Raw genomic sequence first — 26,807 nt, forward strand, 5'->3', positions numbered from 1 at the left:
AAGATGGGGAGAGAGGCACACCATGTGTGCCACTGTCAAATGAAACAAAATTTCATGACCCTTACAGGATCTAATAATCCACTAGATGGAGACAAACACCTATTACTTCCTAACCAAGTTAAAAATGGACAATTAAACCAAAAGTGAAAACTAAAAGAGAAACACATTTTGTGACAAACTTCCATCAGTCAAAATAAGCTGATTTTAATTATTGTTTAATTTGCATTCAGAAATAGTAGGCTACTTTATATATTCACACACAATTTTGAAATATCACATTTCATTAAAAGCTAATTAAAGAATGTCCTGCAGTTCATTTCAAAGAATGGTCTAGCAAAACAGTTGGAATCGGTTCGGGATTCAGTTGGGAATCATTCTGATAGTTCACTGAATCGTTTAGAGTGTTTTCTCACTATTGTAGAACCAGGGACATGCAGAGAGTTCCTCGGGGGCAGGGGCTCAAATGTAAAAAATGGTCATAGGCCTATATATATGAGAGAGAGAGAGAGAGAGAGAGAGAGAGAGAGAGAAAAAAAAGCTCTCTCTCTCTCTCTATATATATATATATATGCTTTGCATCACAGAAATAAATTATATGAAAAATATATTAAAATAAAAAAACATTATTTTTAATTGTAATAATTGTTTTCTGTATTTTTGACCAAATAAATGCAGGCTTGGTGCGCATAAGGGACTTCTTAAAAAAAAAAAAAAAAAAAAAAAAAAAAAAAAAAAAAACCTGTAATGTGTGTGCACATTTTTTACCAGTAGAACTGTACTATTATACTATTGCTGCAAAATTATCAAAAATGTTAAAATAATAAAGTCACCATTTCGCGTGTTGTTGTCAGCCTACACCAATAATAGGCCTGTAGGCCTCTGGGCTTCATTTAACAAACTATGATAGTTTCATCAAATGGTAAACGGTGTATCAATATTATAGAGTAAATACAAGTGACTTGAATACTATACTTACCATTAATGCTACTTTTGGTGCTGGTTTTGTGCAGTGCTTTGTCGTCAGTTAACATCCATCAGTTCAACGACGCAGATTCAGATCACTACATAAATGTAAATTTGTCTGTCCATGACATTTTCAAACGATTTATTTATTAATAACCGGAAAATTACCGCTCCACTTCACTGTCCAATGAAATTTGAACTTGTTGTGCCAGATGACGATTGGTCGGTGACATGACAAACAAAATTCATTGAATTATGTAAGATTTAAAAAATATGTGATATGTGGATTTCTAATTGAATCGACACATAACCTTTTTTATTGAGAAAAAAAAAAGTTTGGTTTATTTTTTTCCTGCCGTCGAACCATATTTGGTTTGAGAGCATCGGTTCCCGATCAGATTGTGTGGGATACCTACGTTTACACTAGAGCATTTTAATTTTAAAACGCATAACTTTTGCCTGCTGTCCACACACTACTCCGGAGTTTTAGACCCTCGAAAACGGAGACTCTGACCCCGTCAGTCAAGACTGTAAAAAAATAAGCAAGACACACGCAACTTGACACAAGTGACGCAACCCATAGCAACGCGTTATAGCAACGACACCTCAGACTGACGGATACGTAAAAATAAACATGAATTTAGCTAGGCTACTTTAGTTTTGTACACATTGTCATGTTAATTCTAATCAAATGCATTTTGTTTTATTTGCCACAATATTATCATTGATATTTGTTTGAGAAGGGCACTTTTGATTAATTTTGGGCAGGGGCTCGGCCGATATAAAATCAAAGTATCATACCATATATTGTGCACCATTAGCTACTGGTGAAGAGATAGAATCAACCTGGGTCGTGACTCGTGACTGACAATAGTAACCTACTTAGGGTTCATGTTTTCAGTTTTTGAATTGGTTCTTCTTTACATACAGGAACTGCAGTGTGCAGGTGTCTCGTTCTCGTGATGTCCCTCGCACCACACCGTAGTTCTCCCTCCCTCTCGAGGGAGGAAAGTTTTGACAACCGCAAGTGTTAAATTCTCTTGCATCAAGGTTTTCGATGACCTGCAAGAGGCATAACAAATGAAAAGGCCATCGCAAACACAACAATCTATTTGAAAGGTAAGTGTGTATTTACAAAAAGCGTTTTGTATTAATGTCTCGTAAACTTTCATTGAAAGAGGAAGCGCGAGCTGGCCAAGCGCTCTATGTTGCTATGGCAACGTGGTCCGGAGCAGCAGACAGTGTAATATTCATCTCACTAATGTGCTCTTAAATAACTCTAACTCGACCAGTTCTCGCAGAAAATACAATGAAGATGTACCTGTAGTCGTAATGCAAGTAGAACCATGATGTTAAAAGCCTTATATATTAATCCTATTTTGCACCTCAATACGACTAAAACAACTTTTGAATTTTGCTTGGCTAACAACCGTCCATTGCAGTTGAGAAAAAAGAAGATCCCATTAAAACAAAAATAAGGAATTATTTTGTTCTGATAAAAAGACACAAAGAGAACTAAGCAGTTGTATTTATAAACTGAAGAACCTGATTTTCGAATGCTCAGGATATAGTCACCTATAACCACTCAATAGCCACGCATAGTTGGTGTTTTGAAACAAGGGAACAATAAAACATCTATTATTATGCAGGTTCTATGCCAGATAATTATATTTAGCTGGAACAGGTCACAGGGAGTTAATTGCTACTTGCACGAGATTTAAATAATTATTGGCTTTAAGCTACTGAATATTGGTTGCCTTGGTTGTGCCAGGTCTCGTTTTGGCCTTCAAAATAAGCTTTGTGCTATAACAAGTCTGTTTCGGAGTGGGTTATAAACCAACATGCAGTGTAGTATAATTTTATCATTCTATGAGACATATGGTAAAATTCTTGAGACAAAAAGAATAGTTTTTTTGTGGAAAATATAAAAATATTGTTATGACATGTAGGTTAATGGCTGGGGCTGAAAGCAGAACGGCTATATGGAGGTAGGAAGGCATAAGGCACGCTGAATCCATTGTTTGCATCACATCCTGTATACCAAGATGTAACAAATTTCCTTTCAAGCACATACACAAAATAGGCTACTGTGTTAATGGCTGAGAAGCAAGGTAGCTTCCTTTGGTTTTGGACAAAACCACAATATTTCAGAACTGGTCAATCATATTTCTAGGGTTAAGGCCCCGATATAGGCTACTCACGGCAAAGTTCTTTTTCGTTCTTGGTTTTGGGATAAAACAAAGTTCGAAATACGTGAGTTACTGTTATCAAACATCTGACGCTGCCCACACTGCTGAGAGCAGCGTTTAGATGAATATGTAAATACGTGCTGGATGCTTTTCTCTCTCAATATTAAAATAAACAAAATTGAGAAAACATCAAGCATTTTAATAAAGCTTAAGGAAAGCATCTTATCAAAGCAATGTTAATGTTTGCATGAGCTCTACGGCACTCCAGTAAAGTCACATCACGTTTATTATAGTAGCTTAAAACACAACAGCCTTACCGCAATAAACATGAAAAACAGTGTGAGTGTCTCGTTTCATCAGAAGTACAACTTAATTTTCTACTATAAAGCAGCTCTCCAGGGTGTTCATGTTTTCACTCACAGACGTCTGACTTAGACCAACTGAACAGGCCAAATTGCATGAAGTTGAACTAGAAAAGATTTTCACGTGAAAAAGGCAGAGCCTCCTTGCACACGTACCCATTACTTAATCACCACAAACCAATGGTAGAACGAAGGGTGTTTGCTGTGTCAAGTTGTTTCAGACTCCCAAAACGAACTTTGTTTCGGCTTGATTTTATTCGAAATGACATCACATCATTTCGTTCTTCTATTTCGAAGAAAGTATATCGGGGCCTTTACTTTGATGTATTTTTCCTCTTACTGCTCTGCCCCTTATGTAATAAAAATACATAGGCTATAGAATATTGCAATTGTAAAGTACTGAAGATTAAACAGTAGCCTATTTCAAACTGAGCACTTCTGGTTTTACACTGAAGTCTCACAATGCATAAAGCATTTCCCTCAAGTCTCTCTGCTTATGTGCTTCTCTGGCTGATGTTGGTTTGACGGTGCCAGGCGTAACTTGAGTGCCCAGTGGTAGGCACTGCTTGAGTCTGCTCTGTAAGAGGAGACAGTCTTTCTCAGGTGGTTTTAGTTGCTGAGGCTCTCACTGATTTTCCTCCCCAGTAGGCAATGACACTTGGCCTGTAAGAATGAGGTTTCTCCTGACTGTGCACGGTCACATATTGATAGTAAGATCAAGAAGGATTTTCTGTCTGAGGCAGACACTGTACTTACTGTGCCTTGGCACCAGCAATCTACATATTATACTCTGGCACCTGTCTGGTGAGGAAACTGAAACAATGAAACTGATTCCTGTTAGTTTATAGGCAAACAATGCTTAGTTTAAACATAAAAAAAAAATAGTTTTTACCTCCACCTCCCGGAAGGCACGTCCTTGTGTCAAACATTCAAGATGGGTGGGAGGGTGGGCACCCTGGAGGCTAACTAGGAAAGGCATAGGCAGGACAGGATACAGGCAGGTGATACAGGGAGCAAGGGAGGTCTTGGTAGTTCAGGGGGCCACCAGGGCGTCGCTGGTTTAGGAGTCCAGGGCATCACTGGTTTAGGAGTCCAGGGTGGAACCGGTCGTTTGGGGGACCAGGACGGAACCAGTCGTTTGGGGCGGAGCGTCTCGGAGACAGCATCCGTGGACAGGTACATTCGTGCGTGGCGGCAGCCCTCTTGGCTGAAGTCACTGGCTCGGGCGTGGCGGCTCCGACGGGACGAGACTCTGGAATGGCAGCCATCTCAGGATGAAGCCCTGGAATGTCGGCGGCCATGATGGTTGAGGGCTCATGGGTTGAAGCAGGAACTTGGATTGAAACTATACATTGGCGAACTTATTCTCTCCACGAGTAGTTACCCATTTCTGGAAGGTCCAATAATAGGTCACCCTGTGTTCCAACCCATACATGGGCTTGAGGCTGGTATCATCCAGATTTGAAAATTCCACCAACTCACAGAATCTGGCAGAGTAATCCCCAAGAGGTAGACATTGGTGGTGGAGATCAATGAAGGCTGCTGCTAGATCCATATTCACTTGCGGTCTGTCGTTCTGTTAGGTTTCTGGTTGCAGCAACGAGGAAACAGGATTTCTGTTCAGCAGACTTACTTAAACTTAAACTTAAACTTAAACTTAAACTCTCAGGAGACTAAGAACCAGGAAAGCACAACCATCTTAACATTAACAACATCAGACCCTGAACAGGACAAAACACAGGGATTAAATACACAGAGCAGATGAGGGAAACGAGACACAGCTGGGACAAATTAACTCAATGACAGAAACCATAGTAACAAACAGGCTTGGGATGAACTAATAAAGGAGGAGTGGCTAGAAACTGAACACAATGAACATAGAGGAAGTCTAAATACAAACAGAAACGTGACAACTTGTTGGCAGGTTGGCAGTTACAGTATCCACTAGGGGTGTGCAAAGCAGCTGGTAGTTGTATCTGTATTTGTATTTGTATTTGTATTTGTATTCGAGTAAAATTCAAAATAGGTGTAAAAATCCAGTTTTTTTGCGTTACACTTCTAATTTACGTTATAGTGTAAGTATTCTTTAATTATATCTATTATAATAATTATAGATATGCAATATGTAAAATATTTTTTTAAAAACTGCATTCATATTTAATTTTAAAAGGGCTTTTTAAACCTGCTAAGAGTTATCCAGCCAAGAATAAGCCTAGAACTGCTTTTCAGACGGACTGATATTTTTATTTAATTTCTCATCTCCATAAATATATCTAAAGCTAATGCAAGGGCTAGAAATCAATTAATTCTTTGCTGATACTTCCTCGTCATCACGGAGAGCGCAGTTCGCACCACTTTCTCCTTTCCACAAGTGTTGTTCTCTCGTGGCGTCTGTCGTTGCTATGCAACCGTGAACATAGGCGCCTGGAAAAACCATGGGAAAAACGAGCGCTCTGCTCGCTTGCCGCGCGCCTACATTTGAAATCTGCACGCGCAAAAAACGCGCTATGTGAACGAAATATTTCCATATGTGGCTCTTTCCTCCTTTCTTATGAACAAGTGGATTTACAGCCACCACATCAGCAGCACCGCCGGTCGCCATGTCTCATGAGGAAACGCAGCTTTTTGATATAAAGTTTTTCTTGTTCCCGAATACAAATATTTTTAAAGTATTTGTTCGAAATAAGTATTCGTAAAAAACACACTATTTGTGCCTTTCCGAATACCGTATTCGGGTTCGGCTCCACCCCTAGTATCCACATACAGTATATGCTTGTAGCCCCTAATTCAGACATCGTCATCCCAGCTCCCTTCAGTCATCAGCTAAACAACGGGAGTGTCATCTGTAAACAGCTCTTTGAACCATGTTATCAGCTATGATTAGGGCTGCACGATTTGTGAAAAAATCATGTTTTGTGATGAATTTAAAATGCAATATAAAAAAAGCTCCACATTATTTTTTTTATGATATATAATCACAAAAAGTTGTGATTATATTATATATCAATGTGACTATAAAATAATAATAATTATTGTTAATGTTATTATTATTAGTATAAACATTATGCAGACTAAGAAATATTACTATTATGAGTAATCACAAGTAATATTTCACTTTAAAATACGAAATTCTGTATTTTAAGAAAAATATTCGTACAATACAATTGTAAAATTCTATTCTTATAAAATGTCTTAATGTCTTAAGAAAATGTCTAACCATTTAGCTTTTATTTTGCCGTAAATCGACGGGAACCATTAAAGCTTCTCTTTTGTGGACAACAGCTAGTTTATAAGTGTGCCTCATTACAAATTTGGGAAGATGGTTGGTGCATATTGCTTTCCCGCATGTTATAAGCGATATGTGAAGAGTCCCTTTGTGACCAACCTGAGGTTGAACCTAAACAATTGTTTTTGCATACAAGGCAGTTATGCATGCTAACCATTGAATGTCATGGTAAAAGCTCACAGGGGTGTGCTTGCTTACTTCCTTAAGCACTGCAACAAAGGCATTGATTGATGAGCAATTTCTAATGTGGAATGTTGGTGTCTAGCTGAGCTCCTCAGATATTTGCAGGTTGAAGAATTGTTAATGATTGCAACAGGTGAGTCATTAATGCAGATTGGGCTGTGCGTTGTCCTTTTTTTCTCAAGTTCACTTTTGTTTCATTGGAATTCAAAGCTAGACTGTTGTTATAATGCAATCCTCTCCTGCAGTGGGTCCCTGTATATACTCGTCATTATCACCGATTAACCCAAAAATGGTGTTGTTGTCAGGAAATTTGATGCTGCTGCTCGAAGCGTAGAGAAGCAGTGAATGGTTGAATAACGAGTATAATTAGGATTGAGGCAAAAGCCCTGTGGAGTGCTGATCTTAATTATTTTTATGGATGAGGTTATGTTTCCCATCTTGACCACCTGGGTTCTGCCTGTTAAAAGTCCAGTGCCCTGATAGATTTACACATATCCAAGAGTTTTATCCTGAGAGAATCACTTGTGTGTATGTTGACTGTATGTTTGCCATAGTGATAATGGGAATCAGGGGACTTTTCCCTCATGGATCCTGCTTTATCATGTTTTTATTTATTTATTAAAACATAATTTATTGCAAAAATGTTTATCTTTCAAAAAAGGTTAATAGTCAGTAAGGATATTGTAAGTAAATTGTCAGTAAGTTTCATAATTGTTAAAACCATAATATGTTATTTTATTTAATGATGAAATAAATGAAAGTAACAATAACTTGATGTTCAGTAAGTGAGTCAGATATTGATTCAGTAATGGATCTGATGGATTCAGTCAGTTCATTATGTAAATGATTCATCAGAATGATTCACACTGGTAACTTGTGAGAGTCTCTCTGAATGATTCTTTAAAAGACCCGGCTCATAAGAATCATTTGTTTGTTAATCACATTACACTGGTAGTACTGTATGCTATGTATTTGCATTCATTTCACAGAGACAACTAAATAGAAATACATGCGTTCTTGCCATTATTTGTACCACACAGTCTTTTAACATGTAACCTCATCACATCATTCAAATCGCGAGCTCAACAACTAAATATAATTACTTTTGTTGTGAGTGGTTGGACTATATCAATTGGCAGTCCATTACAAACCTACACTTCATGTTAAACAAGAAAACATCATGTAGCATGGTGAGGTGAAGCACTCAGGTAAATTATGATTATGAGGTTAAATGACTCCAATAGTGTTATCAGTCTAGACAAGCAAGGCACTACATCACTTGGTAATGTAATTCCAAGCTTCATTAAGACGTTTATCATTTTTCATCAAAGGCACCTGTCAATGAATAAATAAGCTGCAGATAAGAAGAGTAAAATCTTTAGTAAGAGTAGCCTAGATCAGGAGACCACAGCATCATGCAATATTTGATTTCAGTTTGCTTTGTGTATCTCAGATGAATTGTAAACCAACAGTCAATGACCTTCAAATAACACAATTGCGATTGAAACTATGGCATCTTTTTAGCATATCTTAAATATATCAATAATATTTCATAAATGCTTTAATAGCATACTACAAATGCTTGGCCTCTGCAAATAATCTTCTTGGTCAAGTATTCATGGCAATTTATTAAGAAATATTTAAGGTGTTTCATCTTCTTTTGTTTATTAAAAAAATTCTAAATGTTTCAAACAAAACACATACTCCTGGGAATATTACTTTAATTGGTAATATTTTTTTTTCTTGTGTTCACTATTTGCCCTGTTAGTCTTTTGTAATAGAACTACAGAAATCATTAATTTACACTCAAACATTCATTTTTTTCCACATAGTTTAAAATGTACAGCATAGCATCAATAAAAAATAAAAAAATCAGAAAGAATTCAGATATTAGAGGTAAGAAGAGGAGAGAGAGACAGCATGAGGGGAAGGAAGTAGGAAGAAAATTCTACCGTATGTGGCAGAGAGAAAAGAGTAGGAGAGAACTCTATCCAGGCCCTGTATTATCTTTGTGTGTTCAGACATCATACTAGCGTCACATTTAATTTGGGCTCAAGCCAGAGACAGCACCTTCCATAGTCAAGAGAAACAATGCACATTTGAGTCCATAAACAATCAGTAAACAAGCACGAGGGCCTAATGGGGTTTTTACTGTTATGGCCAAGAAACGAAAAATTCAAGAGGATCAATTGTGGACATTCTATCTGCCATAATTACTTTCCTTTGAGTGCTTCCAGAAATCTGGGAGGTCTGTGGAATGGTTCTTAGCTGATGTAGGCCTATATTTTGTGAGGCATCAAAAATATGGCTCTCTTAGAATGACTCTGAATCTGTGAGGCTTATTACCCTCTTGCCTATTTTTGTTTGCTTGGGTATATGTGTTTTTCGTTTTGTGCTCATTGAAAACTTGTGTTTGTGTAGATGTTTTGCTTCTGTAGCTGCAAAAACAGAATTCTGTAAGCCTAGCTTAAAGATGAGAAAACTGGCCTGGTGAGAAATGCATGTACTCTGAGTCTGAAACGGTGTGTATGTTGCTGATGTTATCAGATACAAGGAAAATTCCTATAAAAAAAATCTTAAATTGCAGAAGGAGTGTTAAATTTATTCTAATTTGTTCTCAGCAAGACCTCAAACCTCAATAAGACAAATCCGTTTCGACAGACTAGAAAAACTGTAATGTTAATCAATATTCAGCGCTAAGTATAAAGAGAGTGCTTTCAATATACTGTTCAGCCCTCTGATCTTAGCGCTTTTGAAATTGGGCTTTTATGTCATTTATGGCTCAATTTTGGCTTTGGCTTACTGTTAGCCATGCTGTTGTTTTACCCGAGTGAAATTCTGATGCACCTTTTCATCAATGCCACTCAGTTTTTGAAGTTTAAGAGCTTTTTTGAAGAGGGGTTCACAATTCCTCTCTACTAACAAAGCACAGGTTCAGCAATATTTTGCCGTCCACCTCAGAAACAAGTCTTTTACACATCCTCTTGTATTCGCAGAAAAGTGACAGCTTCTGAGATGTCTCTATGTCCGGATCGTTTTTCCTCATTTCCCAGGCCTGTTCAGCGGGAACCTCATGCTATACTTTGACCTTTAGTACTCTTATCACACAACTCTAATTGAGCTGATAGGAGTGTCCAGAATGTGTCACAACCATTTTGTTTAGCAGATAGATGGTCAGTAATAGGAGAGACAGTGCTGTTATGAGAGAACCTGTCAGCGGGTCTTGATAATGCCGCTGAGAGAGGAGAGGTTAAAGACACTGTTTCCTCATTAATATTTAATCTCTTGTCTGTGTGGCGGATCCACTTCGCCGCTCCCACTCATCACACCATAATTGCTTTACATTTAATTTGGCTCTGGAGAACATTTTTAAGCTGAGTAAATTGTGCTTAATGTTAGTGTGGAGACTTTAGACACTTTCTTTTAAAATGACAAGTGAATTGGAGAGCGACAGGTGAAGTCTAGCTAATAAGGGGTTACAGTTGAGACGTTGAAACTCTGGATGGCATGTACTGTTTGTGATGACAGACAATTACTTCTGAATGAATATTTAAAGAGATAACTTTATAATTCATTGTTTAACATACAAGCTTTTGAACTTGTCACTAATAATTACATACAAGTACATACATGCACAGAAAAGTTTCTCAGGTGTGCACACGCATAAATAACCCGTTCTAATTCTAATGTTGATGGATCTGGACTATTCTACTTGAGGAAGCTCTTGCCTTAATTAGCATAATACACAGTTGTCTCCAATAGGCTAAGGGCTTTTAGTACAAGCTCTACTGTACAGACATTTTCTACACACAGACAGGCTTGACACATTCCATGTTTCTAAGGACACGTGTAGTGATTTTTGTATGGTTTCGTTTTTTTTTCTAGTGTACATTTAGAATAAATTCATTGATTAATCATGATTCCTGCGTGAAAATATTCACAAATATGGGTGCATGCATGGTAAGTGAATGAGACCCTAGTGCAGGGAACGACAACTGGTGGCCCGCCAGCATTATTTTCTGGCCCGCCGGATTATTTTGGAAGTTCTAAATGCTGCACAAAACTCTTCCATACTTGAGAAAAGCCGTAGTCGCGTAGCCATACTGTGTGAAACACCCATAGGTGGAATCATGCGGCGCGGGATTACATTTTAAAGTATAAGTGTGCGTTCACACCGGATGCGAATAGCGCGTCAAATTCGCGCCTGCCGCGTCTAGTTATACGCTTGAGTCTGACCACTTTGTGTCCATTCGCGCATCAAAAGACGGTAGCGGTCAGAACTCTGATGTAGGCTACTTTGGACGGAGCGGGCGGTCTGACTGACAATAGCCCACTCCCGACATCTTTTGACAGCGTATCCGCACTTAATTCTGACCACCTGTACACCTAGCTCTGAGGAGCTGTTTGGTACTGAAACCATTGTCAGTCAACAGCATTCTTTTTTTGCAAGGATGTTTGAAATAGTTCGGCAAAAAATAGCCTAGCCTACTTCATTTGTCAGTAGGGCAATATGATTTTCGTTTATGTTGCTTAGAAATTTGAGTTATAGGCTTTGTCCTATTTAATTTATGTTAGGCTATTTATATTTCATAATTTTTTTCTGTGGCATTTTTTTTCTCTGCTGACAGTACAATGTTACAATAGCCTAATATTTATATTGACACGAACACAATTTTTGTATAGCATTTATTATAGGCTACTTAATCTCATTCTTTCCGTTAGAGACATTTGAATGTGAGATTATGGAAACGAGATCTAAATTTTGTGGACCCGTCAGGTCGGGAAATAAAGCGGGTGAACACCGAGTGTATTTTAAGCGGTTGCTGAATAGAACCTTGTGGGAGCGGGACGGAAAAAAAACAGTTCGCGCAGACCTCCTTAAACCTTAGGTGTGTATGTGTGTGTCCCGAATAAATAATAAAAATAAAAAAGGAATAATAAAGTTCAAAAGTCGGACTGTAAGCGAATGAGGTATGATAGCTATTCACACCTTTATTAAAATGGCTGTAATCTGTTACCACAATAGTACTTGATCTGTTTAAAATGATTTCCTTGATATATGCCTAAGGTGTTAAATTAAAAATTAAAAATCAAAATTAAAATTTGTCTAATCCAGTAATTAATTTTTTCTATTTTTGATCTGAGCACAATCAGAAAATCAGAAAACCCATTGTTATTCGTTTTTTCATTTTAGTTCAGGAAATAAATAATGGAAAAACAAGTCGTTTTTCATCTTTTTATTTTTGGTTTTAATTTGAAAAAACGATTGAACGAATGATCCACGGACGGTGATGGACCCATCATATTCCGCGATTATAGGCCTATATAAGAGTATTTAATTTGTATCCATAGGCCTACTCTGTGTAGCTGGCCCGCCATCTACTGGCTAAAAAAAATATTGGCCCGCGGCCAAAGTTACTTGCCGACCCCTGCCCTAGTGTCTCTAATTCTGTGATCTCTTTTTGTGGGAGTTTCCACGTTTGTGATTATGTTGTTGCTCTATATATGCAAATTATAAAAAATTGATTCATCTTTTAGATGACACATATAAATGTGTCTGGAGCTGAAAAGAAAATGGCTTCTCAGTGGGCTCGTGCAAACAGTGCAGAGAAGGAGGTGCCCCACACTCGCATTGAGGATGAATCCAGCATACAGGTAGAGCCCTTTTTGATCTAGATCGGGGGTGTTAAACTCAGCTCCTGGGGGGGACTCACTGTCCTTATAGCTCGCACCCCAATTAAACACACCTGAACCAACTAATCAAGGTCTTCAGTATGACTAGAAACTTCCAGGCAGGTGTTTTGGAGCTGGTTGGAGCTACACTCTGCAAGACAGTGGCCCTCCAGGAACGGAGTTTGACACACGTGATCTAGATGCAGTGCATGATTATTTCACACAATCCCAAACAAATTTTTGTTCTTGCTGTGCTTAAGTCTGTTTTTCAGCCATCAGAAGTCTGTGACTTTATATCAGTGGAAAAAGGCCACTTCTGTCTCACACCAGACTGAGCCATGGCCTTGCTCGCCATGGTGTGATCTCCCTCCAATCTGGTAGCGCCCTCATCAGGCCTGGAGGGAAATTACACCTCTTTATGCTGTTGATTGCCCTCGCCCTCTCAGGAGGTTTCCGACTGCTGTCTTTGCCAAATCCGCAGCAGGCAGTGCTCAGCCTTGCATGCGCAGAGATAATGATCAAGTTAATTAGACCTGAGATTGAATGAACTGCGGCAGCAACTTAATCATTTGTAACTTGATTAGAAATACTATATTCTCCCAAACTCCAGAGACTGGCAAACTTGAAAATTAAGTTCCACTTTAAGGATTCAGGTCTCAACTTAATGGAGTATAGAGAAGCTGAAAAACAAACCAACCCTCATTCTGTCCCCATTAGTCAGAGCTGGAGCATTGTTTACCGTCACTATAGGAGAAGGAGTGTGAATGTAATACTTCACCTAATGTAGCCCTCTTTATTTGGATGCCTAGAAAATCTATTCCTTTGGGAGGAAATTAGGTCAAGGCAACTTTGGCGTTGTTTGCGAAGCCACTCACATTGAGACACAGAGGAAGTGGGCAATTAAGAGGGTGAACAAAGAGAAGGTAAGTGCTTGGTCATTATGTTTCACCTGTTGACAGAGGTAATGGATGGAGAGCTGCTTACATGGTTGTCAAGGATGGGTTAAGTGTCACAAATGCTTTTTATCCATGCAGGCAGGCACTTCTGGTGTGAAACATCTGGAAAGAGAAGTCAGCATCATGAAACAAGTGAAACATGAACATATTATACATCTGGAGGAAGTCTTTGAGACACTAAATGTAAGAGCGAAAACATGAAACATCTATTTTGTTCTCTTTCCTTTAAAGTTTCGCTCAGCTATGCTGTTGTGAACCACATCATACTACTGTGTAAGCAACTGGATTGTTTTCGACAACACTTTCTAGTCAGAAATGTACATATGTATGTTTGTGTGCTGTTCTTCAGAGGATGTACCTTGTGACTGAACTTTGTGAAGGAGGCGATCTAAAGGATTTCCTGCAGAAAAAAAAGCACTTCACTGAGGAGGAGACCAGACACATCATCAAAAGCTTGCTTGAAGCTATTGTATATCTGCACAAAAAAGGTGACACTCAGAAAACCCAGCACATTCCTCCTGACATTCGTCAGCAGATACTTCTCATGAGTTTTCTAAGGAAATTATAAAATGTATTGATGCTTCCTTACCCTGGAAATATATCATTAAAATTATATTTATTTATTTCAGTGGCATTACCTTTAAAGAAATGCGTTTAAAGAAAATGAAAATCCTAACGTTTGAAAAATCGCTCACATCTGTGTTAAGTCATATGCAACGGCCTGGATTCCTTTGTTCCCCCATATTCGATAATCACTCTGAAGATTGCATCCACATTAAGTTCCTCTGTCATTACGGAGAATCAGGCTTGTTTTAATAATGAGATAATGAACAACTGTCAGACAAAATATCAGCCCATTTTAATTGAGTCTGAGGGGTTTATTAGAAGATGCTTGGTGTTTTTTTCTCTTTCTCTCTCCTTCTTGTGAAATCTGCAGTTAGAGGTAATTTAGGACGTTGCTTGGCAATGAGACACCATTACATGGGGCTAATGAGTCATTAACAACGAGCAGGGGAGGAATACTGATTAATAGGTGTGTTTTTCAACAGTCCCCGAGTGCTGGTGTGTCTCACGTCTAGAGGAGCTAATGATGCCACTTGCAATGTGTATATAGGACTGGAGTGTTTTATGAGATTGCAGTATATTAGCCTCACATGCTGATTATAATTTGATTATTTTCACATTTCTATTGAAGTATGTACAGTTAACGTGTGAAGCAGTAATGAAGAATCATGATGCAGATGAAAGTGGGAAGAAGAGGTGGGCCCTGTATGCTGGGTTCACATGAGAACTACATTGTGTGACAGAATGAATTGCAATTTAAATGGGAATGGTGCAAAACATTTCATTTGAATTGGTCATTAAAGCATTTTTAAAACTGTTACTATTCCAGGGTGTTGCATTTTTGCCACACTCTCATCTTTATGAATAATACAAACCCATTTCTCCCTTGCTCTGTTTCCTCTTTCTCTCTGTCAGACATTGTTCATCGTGACCTCAAACTGGAAAACATTCTTGTGAAGAGTTGTCACCAAGGCAACGATAACGATATGGTCAATATCAAGGTGAGAGAGATGGTAAAAACTTCTGTGCAGGTATGTGGTATGACATTCAAACACGGCGGGACCTCTGGACATTCTCGTCTGTTGTTTAGTTCTCCCACCGTCCTCCTTGCCCAAACCTTTTAACTGCTTTTTAAATACTGTCTCATTACACCAGACCTCCTGCCTAACTCCTTTCACATCACATTCTCAAAGAAAATGAATCACAAGTGGCTTTTCTGAGACAAATTGCCAGCCAGGGCACAGCGTGGAGCAGAATAGAGCGTTGATGGGAGCCGACTGAAGCCGCTACCTGGAGCGGAGGGTTGAATCAGGGCAGCGCTGTGTTATAAATCAGAGTAGAACAGGGGCCTAAAGACAGCGCTGTCCTGGCACTGTATTAAAAGCTTTTATCTGGCAGAAGGTGGTCATCTCTCCTGGATATTAATCCTGCCCGCCCCTGACGCACCAATGAAACGATATACACTCCTCATATATATTATTCATATGGCTCAGGTGCTCATAGTCTGTGTGAGTGTGTGTACTGGCTGCTCTATGGAAGTCCATTTGGGCCGTAAATATTTTAATTGAGATCTAGAAGTGAATGCGAGTGAGATACGGGGATCAATTGCAGCATGTCTGCAGTTCATTACTTTCACTATTCCACTAGATCAGAATCTAGTGATGAAAGGTATCAAGGAAAGAAAGAAACGTTTGAGTGTGTTCGTGCTTATGTTAAATAATGTTTCATTTTTGATGGCTAAGATTGTGAGTAACATACAGTCTTGTATTCTCTGGTCTCAGGTCACAGATTTTGGTCTTTCTGTGAAGACGGGCGGTGTGGGCAGTGAAAACATGCTAGAGGCCACTTGTGGGACACCTATGTACATGGGTAATTCACACACTCAAATGCATACATTCACATTATATTTTTAATGATGAGGAATCAGGCTTTAACCTGTGATTTGCTAAATTACTATGGGGGTTGGGGTGGGGGGATTAATAAATTGAATGAAGGGCTGATTAAAATGAGCAGTAAAGAGAAGATGACCTAATTTAAGTGATGTGAAGCTGATAACATTCGAGAAGGAGTAGACGCATCCGATATCACACATTAATCCGGCCTCAAACATCTTTCATTATTGACACACTGACTTGCCCTTTCAGCGCCTGAGGTGGTTAATGGTCACCAATACAGCCAACAGTGTGACTTGTGGAGCATCGGCGTCATCATGTACATGCTGTAAGAAGATCTCCTCTGATGTTTTCCTTCACTTGCACACACACAGACTCACATGCAATCAGACGATCTGACTTGCACTTTGTTTTCAGGTTGTGTGGAGAGCCTCCATTCATATACAGCCCTAAGGAAAGACTTTCTGAGATGATTATGAAAGAGCTCACTTTTTCTGGCCCTGTGTGGAACACCATTAGTGATGCCGGTTAGAACCGTCTCTGCCGTACCATTATGATTGCAGTTCAGCCATTGTCGTAACTATTTTATATTCTATCTTACAGCCAAAAATGTAATACGGTGTTTGTTGAAAGTTGACCCAGCTCACCGCATCACAGCCAATGAGCTGCTAGATAACCCTTGGATTTCGGTAAGAGAACTCAATTACTCTTTTCTCCTGTTCAAATGAGGTCATGCATATTATAGATTCAGAAGTCAGCTAATTAGCACTCTTCAATTTGATGGATGACTAAATGTGGAACCTGTCAGAAAGAAAGACCTGAAAGAAAGAAAATCTGTATTCAAAGGGGGACACCTCAACCACGGTTACACAGACAAACGTCTTAGTGATGATGCGTCAGGAGATGATGCGTAAGTTACAGAATGCTCCAGTGGACGAAGAGAGTGTGGCAATAAATGAGGCACTGGACAACTTCTCTCTCACTTCTTCTGAGGACAAAGGGTCAGGGCCGAGAACTTCTGAAGAACTCTCAGTAACCCCAGCACATCCTGACGACATCAAAGACAGCAACAGTAGCAGCAAACCCTCCATCCCAAACAAGAAGGTAAAAAACCAGTGTAAAGATTAATTGTAAAACAGGGTATTGTACTTTATAGGTAGTGCACACATATTCTAAAGTGAAGCATTTCTGCATGTTCATGCATTCAAAAATAAAATAAAATAAAATAAAATGTAATTCTTTGTTTTTTTGTGTACCCTAATCATGAAAGACAGGTCAGGACAAATTTCCAAGAGCAATCTGGAAGAATCTCAATACCTCATCACAGTCATAGGGATGCAGTTTCTAAAAATAGTAAAGGCTGTGACGCAAATAATACTGTTTTACTGCAGCCATTTGGAATATGATCTGTTATTGTTTACAATACAGTATCTAGTTAAAGGATGCCACTTAATGAACTTACAACATCACAGCAATTCATCACATAGTCAACTATATTCATAGTAGGCAATGTCACATTTATTATAAAGCTAGATTAGGAAAGAAGCTAGAGCAGAGGTAAAATGCAGAGAACAACAGCCTTTAGCTATGACAATATTCATAAGAGAACACAGCTTCCTGTATTGCTTGAATAGATTTGAGCTAAAGAAAGTTTATGGTGTCATTTTTTCATGGTTACATGTTATTTTATTGCAAACTTGGCAAACAGTTTCATAGAGTTTGGTCTATCCCAATTTAAGTACTGTAGAAGTTGCACTTGCATGATCAGAAATACTAATGTAGCTGCCATGTGGACCGACTTGCTTGAAATACTTTAAAGTTCTCTCTTCTGTCCAGTGGTTTTTCATGTGTTATATATTTCATTCCAATAGCATCTGAAGAAAAAACTATCAGCCTCATCCTCTAATGGTGTAAAGAAGAGTGTGTCTGGTGCAAAGGCCTGCAACACTCCAAATACATCCACTGCACAGGTCAGTCATTCACTTCACTGAGCTTCCAATTGCTTCGCAGTTGATTTTCTAAATATTTGTGCTTAGTCAAAGAGGGATATTTTGTCTCTTAAAAGGTATGTGACAGAAATCCTGGCTATTTCATGGCTAACCTCCATGGTTGCATTTAAAAAACAAAACAATTTGCCTGTTCTCTAAACGGACACTAGATGGTGCCAAGATAACCCTTCTCCAGCAGCTGTCAGACAGCATGCAGCACTGTCCAGTAGTGTGGTTTGTTGCGCTTTTGTGAGATGAATGAGAGTGTCTTATCTCCGCAGTCCCACACAGGTAACAAACCCCCTGCTCAGCCAAGCACAAAAAGCTTCAGCAAGGCCTCCTCCATCTCGGGATCCTGTCTCAAAACATCATTGGTAGAAGCTGCAGCATCCAACTCAAGCAGGCGCGAAAGCTTGTCTCCACGTCCCTCCACCTCTTCTATCCACCGTTCCACCAATCCAGCTGTTGGTTTCCGGGCTAAAAAACGCAGCTAGACAACGCGTTTTCATCCAGTGCCAAAGATGAGGAATTCCTGGGGGTCACTGCGGCTTGGTAGGCCCGCTGGATAAACGAATGACTCTTTAAGCCAAAACAATGAATCAAAAGTAAAACTGTACTTCCTCCAATGTGAATGTGTTTTTAATCTCCTTAGTAGGATGTATGTTATTAGATATTTTGCTTGAGGATGAGCTGCTAGGTTTTTTTTTGCTGCTTTATTTTTATGGACCTGGAACAGATGAAGTCATCGCTACAAGAGCCCTGCATGGCACGAGATCGATTTGCCTGTTCATGGCATCTAACATAAGGTGCATAAGTCATCTAGACTTGAAGCACATTGAAATGCTATTAGGGAATAAATTATCTATAGAGAATAAAGGAAGTTTAGGACTGTGAAGAATAAAACAGGGTTTAGCACTGTAGCTTTCGCTCTGTGTTTTGCAATGGTAAATAGGCAATAACAGAGTAATTTGATGCAATATTCAAGCAGAACATAGTATTCACCACTTTTAAAGCAAATGCCACAATAGTAACAGCTATCCTGATGGACTTCAGGTTTTCTGTCGATTCATTTTACGAAGATCTGCTGTTTCCTCCGCAGTTGTGTTGATCACACTGGTCATCATTTGCCAAATCACATCAGTTAGCTGTTGTATATTGTTATCCATTAAAATGAAACCATCCAACAGTAACTATTGTTGCATTTTTATCCTAATTTTCAGTGACTTGCGCACACAATATGAATTTTTCCTACCGGTATTAGATGTGCAGAACGCTTGCATCACAAATAAATAAGTCACTTTAATGTTATAGCCATGTGCTATGACTGTGAGCGGTGGGGCGCCAAGTGGTTAGACACCATGAAGAGAGCAGGATTGGGAGTCAAAGTGCAGGGTCTCTAATCTTGTTGAGAGCAGCAGGGTATACTGTGAGTACTGCAGCACTCCAGCACTGGTCTCTCTGCCGAAGAGAGAATAATCCCCAAGATAGATGCAATATTAAAATAGTCAAGCAGAACTCACTCAGACTGTATTACAATCCTCCTATTTGCATGTGGATGTGTGCGAGTGTGTGTTTGTGTTCATGGGAATTCCAGGGACAAGACTGAAGGTTCCATTCATATAACCCTTTTAAATGCATTATTACTTTGCACTCATTTGTTATGTTTTCAATTTGTCCTTTTATAGTAAAACAAGATGTGATGGACTGCATTAATCAGGGTGCAAAAAGGTATGAAAGGCTTGCCTTATTATGAATAAAGGGCCTTGTTAAGAATGAGGCCTTGAATGCATTGTTGCTTTTGTAAGGTCAGTACATAATTTATGCATCAATATGTTTATTTTCATTAAAATATTTTTTTATTAAGCACATTCATGAAGTGCCATCCTTGTACTAGTAGATTTCACAGAATGTTGCTATGAAACAAAAATAATGATCTGCTATGACAGCTATGTAAATAACAACAGACGATCAGGTGTGAGATATTACCCGGATAACGAATTCAGTAGTTGATATGAAGATAATTATCTTTTAGGTCTTGAAAAATAATATTAAACAATATAACTCATTTGGACAAGCACTGGAATGTTTCAGTGTCTGTATCACTCCTCATGTTTGCATACATGGAATTGGAATTCTACTCCTGCTTTTTTTTTTTTTTTTTACTTCATTTGGGACAAAATGGCCATATTGTGTTTGAAATATTAGTTATTTAATACTCTTCATAAGTTTGGGGTTGGTAAGATTTTAATGTCTTTTTTTTTTCTTATGCTGAGGCTGAAAAATACAGTAATATTGTGAAATATTATTACAATTCAAACTAACTGTTTTCTATTTGAATATATTTTAATATGTAATTTATTCCTGTGATGGCAAAGCTGACTTTTCAGCATCATTACTCCAGTTGTCACATGATCCTTCAGAAATCATTCTGATATGCTGAATTGTTGCTCAGGCTCAGGTGTGCTGCTTAAAATTTTTGTGAAAAAACCTCCAAAACTTACTGACCCCAAACTTTTCAACTTATTGTTTATAGAACTGTATTAAACCAGTATCACACTTGCAATCTAACGGTCTAACTTTATGTATCTTTGGCTGAACTGCCTTGGTATTCAGTACATTAGAATAATTTTGTTTGTGATGTTGTTTTAAATTAATATCAAGTAACTGATATTTCAGACACAATTTTACCAGCTTTTTCTTTTTCAGCTTTGAAAAAGTTCAGAAAGAAGCCAAAGCAGGATCAAATAGTAGCAATCACAAACTGCGTGATGCAAACAGTGAAACAGTCCAGTTACAAATATCACCACTTTTGGCTCGTCCAATCGAAGTGGACCAGAGCTATCGTATAATACGGAAGACTTGTATAACTCTGAATGTTGTGAGCGGAGAGATACCGCTGGATGGAGCTGTAGAAAACACGAAGCACTGTCACGCTAGGAACAGAAACGAGTGTTGGATCACAATAGCCCCGTATTGAGTTTCCTGTGTGTCTGGCCATGGTCACTTTTGATAGATTGAGCCATTAAATAATTATAGAGTATGACAGTGTTTATTACCCGTACACAATGAATCATATCCACAACCTGATCCGAGCAAAAGTACAACAACAAGATGGACTTCGGCTAAACTGATCCATTGATGGCAAAAAGGGGGAAGATAACAATGATTTATATGTTTTAAGAAAATCTCAACCCCCTCAAGGCTGGGGAGTGAATTTGCATAAGGTCTGTTTAGAGAACCTCCTGTACGGCTAATGCCTTGTCAGTAGCAGGGATGGGATTTCAACATATGGCCCTCATTTTCTTGTGCCAGACTTTTAATTCATTATATCAGTGAGGGAGAGAGAGAGATAGAGAGAGAAATCTTCAAATTGAATTGTGCTGGTGGAATGTGACCTGCAGTAAATTACAGGAGTGCATCTGTAGGCCTCAGGGAGAAAGTGAAAGAGAGCAGAAATTTAGTAGAAAAAAAAAAAAAAAAAAAAACGCGAGAAAAACTTGCTTGGAGTTCAGCTGGAGAAATGGCCCTGATATCTTCACATTCCTCTTTGCCAGTACATCCACACTTCAGTTTGTTCTAAAATTGATTTTTTCTTCCTTTGTGGGGGAAATCTTTATCCCGCAAACTTTTCTTCTGAAAAGCTAGTGTGCACGCAGCAGGCAGGGTAGCACGGCAGCTGAGAAAGGGGCGTTTGTTTGGGACAAGCTGTAGAGGCACAGAAAATTAGAAAGGCGGCCAGTTGGAACAAGGTGCTTGCCTTCCTCCTACTCTGCAGTAGTGTAGCCTGACAGATGGGCACCGGGGAGGAGGAGAGGGAGAATTAAAAATTGGTCGCCTCTTTTAGATCCTGGAGTCAGAGGCACAGAAGGATGCGGAGATGCGGCCCACTGTGTGACTCCAGGAGTTTGCAGGTGTGCAGGAGATGCTAATGTCACTTGAGGTTGAGGAATAGAGGAAGAAGGGATTGTAAGTGCCCCCCTCCAGTCTCCCACCCACACCGGACCCAGCATCTCCTCGTATAGGGAGTCGCATCTCAATAACCTTAATGGCGCTTCTCTTAATTAAGCAGCTCATCTGCAGAGACCTGATACCTGCAGTCGAGTTCCTCCTAATGCACAGCATCCGCACCATGTCGCCCATGACATTGTAGTAATGAGCTAATGCGGCTACAATGTCACAGCAACGTTGCAGGGACGTTATCTGTGGGAGCTCATCTCACATGCTGATGTCCCTGATCCCCTTCAATGCAAAGCGTTAGGTGCTGACACAACCACAGACGCGTTTCTTAAGAGGAGTAAACATTCCAAACAGATGGCGTTTTCAAAGCAAGCTTCATCAATCTTTGTTGACACTATCCCTCTTTTTTTTTTTTAACTGCTCTTATTTAGGATATTTGCAATTATAATTCATAAGCTCATTTGAATATCAAATTAATTAGTGAACACACTAGAGTAAATGCTTTTTTTTAAGTCCTTGTTAAAAGTGAAAAGTTCTCAACTACGGTCGGATGGCGTGTTAATTTACAGTGATATCTAATCCCACGTCGCCAGACATAAAAGGCATTACTATACATATTTTAATGGGGAGGTGGTTGTTTTCCAAGCAATTTTCTGCTACAGTACATTCTTAATTTATTCATATTTAATTTATTGGTCTCTGCATACCCACTCAGCAAAACTAATCAACAGCATGTAACAGGCCTCTTAAAGATACAGCGCTCCTTGGCAGGCGGCGGAACGCGAGTGGCCCTCGGCTTCGAGAAGGAGCTCTGAACGCTGAGGACACACGCATGAACTCCCCCAAGGAGACTGTTTGATTCCCACAGACAACCTTTTGATAATTGAAAGCGAGAGAGTGAGAGAAAAAAGGAGTGAGAAATGTGGCCAGCCTTGAATCACCTGAAATATTTCAATTTTGCGGGTGCTGACCATCAGCCCCTGCTGCCAGAATGTCATCCACAGAGGACTGCTCGCCTCCCCCTCCTCTTCCTCATCCCTCGTTCCCTCTCCGCAAACTCCTCTGCCCTTGAATCTGATTCGTTTTTTTTCCCCTCTATCACTTGCTGCTTTGGCAATCATTTAACACAGTGTGACTTGAGTTCTTATCACCTGTGTGCACTGTATGCTCCAAATACCTATCGACCCATTGACACAGTGTAAGGAGGGACTTGGGCAACCTTACACATGGAAATGATTTCAATTAATTACCATTTCCCCGGAGAAGGCAGAGAAGAGGAGCGAGCGAGACAAAAGGTCCGAAGAACGGGAACATTCTTGTGCCGTGATGTGCGCCATGTGTAATGAGCGCTGTAAAGGTCATTTGACACGTTTCTGTTGCTATGAATCAATTTCTTTTCGAGTACTTAATTCTTGTTTTGCAGGCATTGTGTGGAGAGGGTGCACTGACCAGAGTTAGGGGGCACTTTGGGCATAATAGCTGAGAGCACCCGCAGGGTTACTGAAGAGGATGGAAAGGGATGCTCTAAAGAAATCAAGCATCAGATCTTCTATCAAATCACTGCTCATCATCCTTACAGTAATTGGGGCATTTATTAGAGGCCTGTGATAAATCCAGCTCGATTACAAGAGCTACTTCAGAGAAAAGCCCAGTCAAAAAGTGTCCTGAGAGGCCATGACCAATCCTCGTGTGGGTGATCAAGTAAGTTGTATTTAAGTATGAAACGCTGAGAAAAGACTACCATTCAAAAGTTGAGGGATGTACAATTTTTTTAATGCTTTTGAAAGTATTTGCTTATGTTCACCAAGGCTGCATTTATTTGATAAAATGTATTTCGATTTGATTTCATTAAAATGTGCTTTATTCCTGTGATAGCAAAGCTGATTTTCAGCATCATCACTCCAGTCTTCATTGTTACATGATCCTTCAGAAATCATTCTAATATGTTGATTTGGTGCTCAAGAAATATTTTTGTTTAGTTTTTTTTCCAGGGTTCATTCAGTGAAGAATTTTTTAGACTGATTCAAACTGGTACAGTAACTGAGTTTAAAAGAACCACCTTATTTGTTTGCAAATTGGATTGTTACTTTATTCATGCATCCCATGAGGAGCGCTGCCAGTGAAAAGTAGAGCAGGAAGCAGAAATATGCAAGTTATGCCTAACAACAAGCCTATTAATTGAATTTGAAAACTTATACATACACCGTGACCTGTGTTGTCCAATTTAGAGACAAATGACTCTGCTGTGCTGTGAATTGTGTGTATCAGGTTGGACAATGACAGTAGAATTCATTGTGACCACTCTGGGACTATTGTGTAAGAAGATTCACTGCCCATTACCCTGAGAGCGGTTATTCAGAAAAATCCCACATCCACCTAGTCTGGCTATCACCAGACAAAGCTCAATCTTTTAAGATTGAATAAGTCTGCTCTGTATTTTCTTCTGCACAAGAAGCGTGAATCAACTGGCATAGTTGAAATGACTATGTACACAATTGGATAGTCCTTCAACCAATCAGACCAACGATCCAGGTGACATTCTTTGCAGCGAAAACTCCAGACAGGAAACGTGTCAACAAACGTGTTGGTTTGGAGCATTGATCAGCGGTTTGCAGAAGCAGCAATGGCATCAAGCGATTTTTGCAGGTTGTGCAAAAAAAAACCATGAAAGTGAGTGGTATTTACACCCACTCGAGCGATTTGTTTGCTAAACTGAAGAAGCCATTGAGCATCGTCGAGAGGTTAAAAGGAATTGGATTGGATTAAACCCGCCAATAGCGCGCCAGGTGGATAAGCCAGTTTGTGATTGGTCCCCGCAGATTTGTAACGGAAGCAGGATAGAAGAATGTACAGGTTTCCAGTCTGAGCTGCAGGGCGAAATCAAATCGCCGGCAGATCGGGCTGGGTTTACCCAGTCTAACATCCACCAGCACTGACTAAAAACACAGACCCACTTTTCCACATGCCAGCAGCAATACAAAGTCATTTATATCAAGTCATGTGTGAGGAGATTTTAATGTGTAAAATACTGTTTTTGAGTGTGATATGGTTAAACTACTTCAATGCAGTGCAATAGGATTACATCCAGTAAATAGGAATATTCATGCTAACAGGTCCATTTCCCATATGGGGAAAGTATTGTTTTTTTGTTTTGTTTTTTCTCGCTGGGTTGATTATGAGAGTAAAGTGTGACATGTTGTAATTGACATACAGCAATGTGTTTTAAAATAAGAATATCTAGTGTAACTGTGTACCAATCAACATGATGATTGTCAGCCATGTCTGTGTAGATTATCAGCATGTGTACTAGTTGCACCAGGGGGTCTTTCTGTGTTTTACATAGAGGTAAACAGTTTCCCCAAATCAGCTGATGCTGTTTGCGTGCAGTTGCAGTGTTGTTTTAAGTTCTCTGTTGTTTTCAATTTGTCAAATACTCTAGAGCGAAATATATTATAGTAAACCATAGTGAGAAAAGTAAAAACATATTTGTTGCGATCAAAGAAGAGAATATTTAATATGTTTAGGTTTGAAAGTGCAGATAATATTCGAGTTAGATCTTAGGGCTGTTTTAAAACTTTGCAGTAAAACAAAAAGGAACAAAAGGAGTTGACACTTAAAAAGGCTGCAATATTCTTTGAGTAAGCCTGAAGTTATAGCAATACCATACTCCTCCTCATTTCCCATTCTCTTTGAAAGATTTAAACACCCTCACAACAAATCCACCAGTTTGCATTAGCACCAAACTAATCTCTGATCTCTCGCTTTTTTCTCTTCGTTTTGGGGTGGGGGGAATATAGCTCTATTAAATATGGATATAATGTCAAGAAAGATGTAATTGGGTTAGAATTAAGGATGGTGCCTTGTTCAGATTACCCCAGTGAATACACAAGCTGAAAGCAACAGCAACATGCTCATGCTGTTAATTAATTGGAATAAAACAGAAAACACTGAATAAGTGCAAAATGCAACTGTTGGAAGAAACATTAAATCCCTAAAATGAGGGATAAAGGCTAAAAAAACACACAAAAAATAGTCGGAGATGTCAGGTTTTTTAAGGAGACCATATATCTGACTTTAAAAAATTCCAGTGTTGACTTTTGATACAGTAAATCCAAAACATCTCTCATGCTCGGCTACATCTCATAGGTTGTAAACCCTTTTGTACAGAAGTTTTATAGTCAAATAAATCCACATTTATTCACTAATGTGTGCCCTGTGACCTGTTGCCAGAAAGATTCTTCATTTCCTCCCAGGATCACACGTGGGATATGGAGCCTAACACCCAGGCCCTTCTCACACCACTCTGGACCTGCTGAGATTGGTCTCTCTCCCCGTTGCATTATTACCCATTATCACTCGGCCAGCCCTGGATAGGGTGACTGATAGAGAGATGACAGAGAAGACCTGAGCAGCAATAACGCATTATTAGCTTTTTCACAGCTACCTGGGCTGGATTTAGACTGGATATCCACAGGTTCTCCGAGGGCAGTCCATTGTCACAACAGGTGCTTTTCCACCACTGGAGTAACGACCACCACACAACAGGCAAAGTGTTTATTTAGAGAATGCTTTATTTGGCTTTTAGTCTGTGACTCAGACCACGGTGGAATTAAAAATAGGGATGTTTTATGTCCTGCCATGTACATTAAGCGCTCCCTAAACTCAGACATGCTCTTGTCCGCATTCCATATACAGCAATCCATTATGAAACCTTTCATAATTAGTGTTATATCACAATATGGCCAAAGCAATTGCTCAAGGGATGATGCCTTTGAGGCCTGTCTCCACAACAGT

The 26,807-nt window shown here is 39.2% G+C and overlaps 1 protein-coding gene across 1 annotated transcript; it reads left to right on the forward strand.

The window, feature by feature from the left end:
• The first annotated feature begins 1,979 nt into the window (after nt 1-1,979).
• On the forward strand, nt 1,980-19,253 carry stk33 (serine/threonine kinase 33). The gene is made up of 13 exons (XM_081359588.1): nt 1,980-2,082; nt 12,522-12,638; nt 13,466-13,579; nt 13,691-13,795; nt 13,962-14,100; nt 15,092-15,177; nt 15,958-16,045; nt 16,321-16,396; nt 16,486-16,595; nt 16,672-16,757; nt 16,915-17,172; nt 17,940-18,038; nt 18,338-19,253. The coding sequence occupies exons 2-13, from the start codon at nt 12,522-12,524 to the stop codon at nt 18,548-18,550; spliced, it is 1,491 nt and encodes a 496-aa protein (XP_081215714.1). The 5' UTR covers nt 1,980-2,082; the 3' UTR covers nt 18,551-19,253.
• Nucleotides 19,254-26,807: the final 7,554 nt, after the last annotated feature.

Source organism: Scardinius erythrophthalmus (genome assembly GCF_964197995.2).
Source record: "Scardinius erythrophthalmus genome assembly, chromosome: 2".
In the NCBI taxonomy this organism is placed as follows: Eukaryota; Metazoa; Chordata; class Actinopteri; order Cypriniformes; family Leuciscidae; genus Scardinius; species Scardinius erythrophthalmus.